Source organism: Anabrus simplex, chromosome 2 (assembly GCF_040414725.1).
Source record: "Anabrus simplex isolate iqAnaSimp1 chromosome 2, ASM4041472v1, whole genome shotgun sequence".
In the NCBI taxonomy this organism is placed as follows: domain Eukaryota; kingdom Metazoa; phylum Arthropoda; class Insecta; order Orthoptera; family Tettigoniidae; genus Anabrus; species Anabrus simplex.
Genome location: NC_090266.1, coordinates 667,981,708 through 667,987,707, shown reverse-complemented (window position 1 = coordinate 667,987,707; position 6,000 = coordinate 667,981,708). Strand labels below are relative to the sequence as shown.

Genomic DNA, 6,000 nt, shown 5'->3' with positions numbered 1-6,000 from the left:
TTATGTGCCCAAACCATTTTAATTGGCTCTTCTCTATTCTATCATTCAATTTTTCCACTCCAATTTCTTCCTCTACAGACCATATTATTCTAGCACTCCTCCTAATTGTGCTCATACAACAAAGGGAAACTATGGGAATCCAAATGAAAACCGAAACAGGGGAGGAGGAAAAAAATGGTCTTCTGATTTATCAACTCAACAATATACAATTACAGGAAAGGTGGAGACATCAAGAGTCTGATTCTGCTTGACCTGACTAGTTTAAGAATTTCAAGAACTGTGATCAGCAGTATATACAATACAGAAGAACCGTTTTAGAAGAAAAATAAAAATGCAGTACATAATGTATAAATTCAAACATATATATCTCTAGAACTGAGTTACCACACTATTCCAACCTACAACAATTTTACAGTGTGCTCCATTGTGAATATCACATTATACACATATCAAAAACTGTCACCCTTTCAACTATTGCTTTGATGAAGGAGATAGATATGTTTTAACTGAAGAAAGAAAATTATTATAACATTTAATGCATACAGTAAGGAGAGAAACATGTACATATGCTAAATAATAAACAAAAACTTCAACTACACAGTACTTCACCAGATAAGAGGGAAGAACCTGCATAAAACGGGCTCTACAAGTTAATCTCTTCCTTTAACGATGGTATAAAGAGGATAAAATGTGCCCTACAATGCCACAATTCTGCAGATAATTCAGTTCAACAACACTGCAGAAAAATAGCATTTATAACATACTAATATGCAGAGGCAACAAACTTCTGACAACAGGCCTGCCAGGTGCCAGAACGAACACTACCACCCAAAACTTCTCCAAGAGCAAGGTAGCAAAGCTGGGGGCCAACGCTTTATTGTGCCTCTTCATCAACTACTACAACTCTTGTTAATTTATGAAATAGCATATTGACTAACAAGCAGATTTTGTATTTTAAAATATATAAATTTTAAACAAGATTAAACAAGGAAATATTTCTGAGGAGACATTCAATGGAGAATGGTTACACACTTCTCTCCAACAATTTTTGCTGGCGTTTTGTTTCTGACCCTGTGTAAATTTGAAAATAGCAAGCACTGGCTAGTATATCACTGGTATTCAATTTAAAACTGAAAATTAAGGAGGAGAAAAGTACAGAAAAATCATTTATTATCAGTCCAATGAAGCATTTATAATAACGGATGAACACTATTGCCTTATCGCCTTTCTTCATACCTGATAACGCAATGAAAATACGCAACTTGTGCTTCCTTGCAACCCCACTGCAAATGCTGTAAAAAAATGGAGTTAAAGAACACTGTGCAGAAAATCTTTAATACTTGTATAACATAAACCAGAGCCCTATCTTCAATAATTATACAACACAGACTTGCAACAAACTTACATTTCATTAATTCTTTCCCATTAATAAATTAATTTATATAAACGGATCCCATTCAATGTAATAAATAAACCTAACCTCTTTACTCTTATCTTACATTGTATGTGCAAGATTTAATCCATTTTTTTATGTACAGCCTTATTCCAGGGGGGTTGGTGAAAACACACCAAGCAAACCACATATAGAATGATCACTTAATAGGAACAACAAAATTGAAACAGTTTATGAAGAAGATAAAAATAGCAAAACATAACAAACAGAAAGAAACAGCAAATTATTCTAACAGGCATTTGATTTTATAACAGAAAATATGCCAATTGCAAATCACAGAGCATGCAAAACATTATTATAATTACGAATGTACGAAAACTGTGTAATAAACAATAGTACTGTACATAGCTCAGTTATTACATTGAAAGATTCCTTCATTTAAGAACATAAAACAGTGAGGCAAGTTCTGTGCTAAGAAGGCAAGATATTTGTGAGGTTACAACTATCTCTCTATACTCCTCTGCCTTAGTCTCAACTCCTCCAGCAATTTAACAATTAAAAAGATGCCCTCTCCATTCTCAACTGCTGGCCACACTTCCAACTGCAGTACCAGATGCACAAGAACTAATATTCTTCTAGATGAATAAGTATATTATACTGTTGATTCTATATACATCATTGAATTACAACTAATTCTATATCTTGCTATATAGCAGAACAGCAGAGAACAGATTCAATTGCTGCATTTCTAAAAACCCAAAGACAGGTACTTCAAGTCCACCCTTACATACCATGTTCAAAATTCACAGGGAGCACAGAATATTCCAGTGTAACCATTCCTCAACTAAAATATAGGTGCTTAAATAGCATCCATTCTCTGGTACCATGTCTAACATTCACAGGGAGCACAGAATATTCTAGTGTAACCATTTGTTTTAAGGGAAGGTCAAATGTATGCCTGGGAATCAAAGGCTGACTAGAGGCCAGGATATTCCTTACAAACAGACAATGAGCAACAGGTAAAAATACGTACATATTACATAACAACTAATATGATTCAAAATACAAATACCTCTTTCTTTGTTACTGTAGTGAAAAGTAAAAGAGAAACTAGGGAGGACATAACACTGGTGAAGTTACCAATAACTTTGTTCTACATTCTGGATAAAAAGTAGGAAAACACTATCACCGTAACTTTTTATCTTTCTATTTTTCCTGGCTTTTCTATTATTTCAGTTTTCTTTAGTTTTTCAGTTTTCACAGTTTTACAAGGAAACCTTGTAGCATGATATGGATATAATCAGTATGTAGCATCCACAAAGGACAGCATGAATAAACAACAGATGTAAGTATAATGAAGTTACAGGATTTGGTCAAAAGTTACAAGCAAATCCACATTTAAAGAAACTGGGAAGTGAGATTTGCTTCAACCATAGACAGGATATAGGAAACAGGAAAGGAGGAATCTTAGTACATAAAGTTTTAAGGCCACAGAATGAAAAACATAACCTTTCTTTATCTGAAGAAATATTCCACTTCATATTCCATTCCATATATATGCTTTTTCTTTACGATGGGATCCACCTGCCCCATCTCATTTAACATATCAAGGAGTCCAAGGAAGATGAGATGATAAGCCATACAAGAGTCGAAAGAAACTGCAACGATTCTGTTCTTGGTAGGCCTCCGCAAGAAGTTTCATATTTACTTTCTCTTCTCCATATCCAAAGTAATGGCACCAAAATATATTTTTGTGCACTCTTTGCTGCTCTGTAGCATGGGGCGTGGCCAGCCGCCCTCCGCCATGGCTGGCTAACTAGGGACTTGGAAAAAAAAAAAAAAAAACTTGATCACTGACAGGTTTTACAAGAGAAATGAGGGAATACCCTTCCCCCATTCAGTTTGCTTCAGGCCACATTAAACATATGTACAGTATAGTTCTACACACAATGTGGCCCATAAAGTCCATTTTAGAGAAGTACACAAATAGGCTTCTTTTTCGGCTTCGTTTTCTTCTCTGGAGATTTCTTGTTAATTTGTCGCACTAAATCATAAAATATCTGAAAATTGAAAACAAGAAACGAAGTAATTAGTTAACCATTTAAAATATACCAAACATTGCAAAAGTTTCACCTCCTATAATTTTATACATGAGGTTTCGAAGTCATAATTAGTATTTCTAACAAATTACAAAATGCACAGGAAAATCTTTGGTGTCCGTATGTTAATGGAGAAATATTGGGAGAAAGGCAAAGATCTGTTCACGGTTTTCCTGAATACTGAGATGGCATATAACAGCATTGCAAGAGAAGATACGGAGATCCCTGATTAAGAAGAATGTGCCGGAGAGTCTGGCGAGGAAAATTCGGATGCAGTATGAGCACTGTACCAGCTGTATGCAATTTGGTGATAGACAGTCATCCTAGTTCTAGACCAAATATGGAGTTCAGCAAGGCAGTGCACTACCTCCATTACTGTTTATCACCATCATGATGGAATAATGAACATCATGAAAATATCTAGTGAACTTAAGGCAATGGCTTTCGCTGATGACATCATGATCTGGGGAGAAACAGAGGAACAAGTAAATTTGAGACTTAATAAATGGAAGGTGAAATTCCAGGAATTCAAAACAATGCAAAAACAGTGATGGCAATAGACAGAGAGAGACAACCAGCGAACATCATGCTAGGAAACTATCCACTGGGAAGTGTGGAAAACTCTGCACACCTCAGCAGTGTAATTTTGAGATATTAGCCACAATGATGGTGGCAAACACAGTGCAGAAGAGCTCTCACTTTTACCAGCAAGTAATAACACACTTTCAGGACCCCAAAGTATCAACAAAAACAAAGCTACTGATGCTCAGTCAACACATCATACCAATCATAACTTAAGGTATTCAAAGATGCACTCTTACTGAGGATTCAACAAGGTTACAGGCATCTGAGGTGAAGTTCCTGAGATCCACAATTCAAAAATAAAAACTGGACAAGTTAAGGAATGACATGGTAAGAAAGGAAGCTGGGATTGAGAAGACATTGTCAGATCGAGTCAGCTCATCCACAATGAGGTAGTTCGGGTATGTAATGAGATGGAGCCAACAAGAACAGGTCATGTTAATTTGGAGAGGCATGTGGCGAGAAACAGATGGTGGTAAGACCAAGAACCCACTGGATGAACATCATAAAGATGCACCTTGCAGATTGGGGAAGGACATCATTAACAGAATGCATCGCAGCAAGACAAGAGTGGAAAGGGCTCACCAACAGTGCCCAGGAAACTGTAAAATGGTTATTATTATTATTATTATTATTATTATTATTATTATTATTATTATTATTATGTCATTATATTATTATTATTACACCTATTGTGATAAGGACAAGAATATGATTTTTAGTTGAATTGCTGCTGTCTTCTAAATGCTAATATTCCTACACACTACAGTAATCCATATATATAAAATAACTTGTCCTGACTGACTGATTCATCATCACCGAGCCAAAACTACTGGACATAAAGAAATGAAATTTTGGGGATACATTCATATTAACATGTAGGTGCTCGCCAGGGAAGGATTCTTGGATGTGCCGTCGCTAAGGGGGTGAAAAAGGGGAATGAATTTTTAAAATGAGGATATCCATCTCAAAAACTTAAAAGTTTACAGACTTAAAAATTGGTATTTGGAATCTCCTTTCAAAATAAAGAAGCACGTATTTCTTTCGTTTTCGGAAAATCCCATTCAGGAGGGTGCAAAAAGGGGAAAAAGAGGTTGAACACCTTTTATGAGGAGACTTATATCTCAAAAACTGAAGATGTTACATACATGAAAATTGAAACCTGGAATCTCCTTTGAAAATAAAGAAAACATGTATTTTAGGATAATCCGATGAATAGGGGGTGAAAAGGAGTGACAAACGGGGTGAATTTTTAAAAAGGCAATAATTGAAAATTCCCAAACATGTAGCATATTACAGATTTGAAAACTGGTATTTGGAAATTCCTGCAAAAGTAAAGAAAATATCTTTTTACGGAAAATCCAATTAAGGGGAACTGAAAAAGGGGGTGAATTTTTAAAATTAACAGATCTACATCTCAAATCTTAACATCTTGCAGACGTGAAAATTGGTATTTGTAATCTCCTTTAAAAATAAACGCCAATTTTTGGAGGGGGGGAAACCAAATTAACCGGACGGTGGTGGAGTGAAAAAGGAGTTGAATTCTTTTCATGAGGATACTTATATCTCAAACTGAAGATGTTACAGACATGAAAATTTGTATTTTGAATTTCCTTTCAAAGTAAAGAAACACGTAATCTTGTCTTTGGAAAATCCATTTAAGCGGGGTGAATTGAAAAATTAGATTAATACTTTGTATAAGGATACTTATATCTCAAAAACTAAAGATGTTACAGACGTGAAAAATTAGTATCTGGAATCTCCTTTAAAAATAAAGAAGCACGCTTTGGGGCGCGGGGGATCACCTGTGGATGGTGGCGGTGAAAAAGGACTTTAATTCCTTTTTATGAGGATACGTATATCTCAAAACTGAAGGTGTTATAGTCGCAATAATTGGCATTTGGAAGCTCCTTTATAAAAAATGAA

The 6,000-nt window shown here is 35.3% G+C and overlaps 1 protein-coding gene across 6 annotated transcripts in view; it reads right to left on the bottom strand.

Annotated features, from left to right (window-relative positions):
• Window positions 1-341: 341 nt before the first annotated feature.
• Rap1 (RAS oncogene family member Rap1) overlaps window positions 342-6,000 on the bottom strand; it is a 141,352-nt gene continuing 135,693 nt past the window's right edge. For all 6 annotated transcript variants that reach the window (XM_067141194.2, XM_067141196.2, XM_067141195.2 and 3 more), the window contains one exon: window positions 342-3,453. In XM_067141194.2, the coding sequence (XP_066997295.1) occupies window positions 3,364-3,453 (90 nt within the window). In that variant the 3' untranslated portion in view covers window positions 342-3,363. The remainder of the gene's footprint in view (window positions 3,454-6,000) is intronic.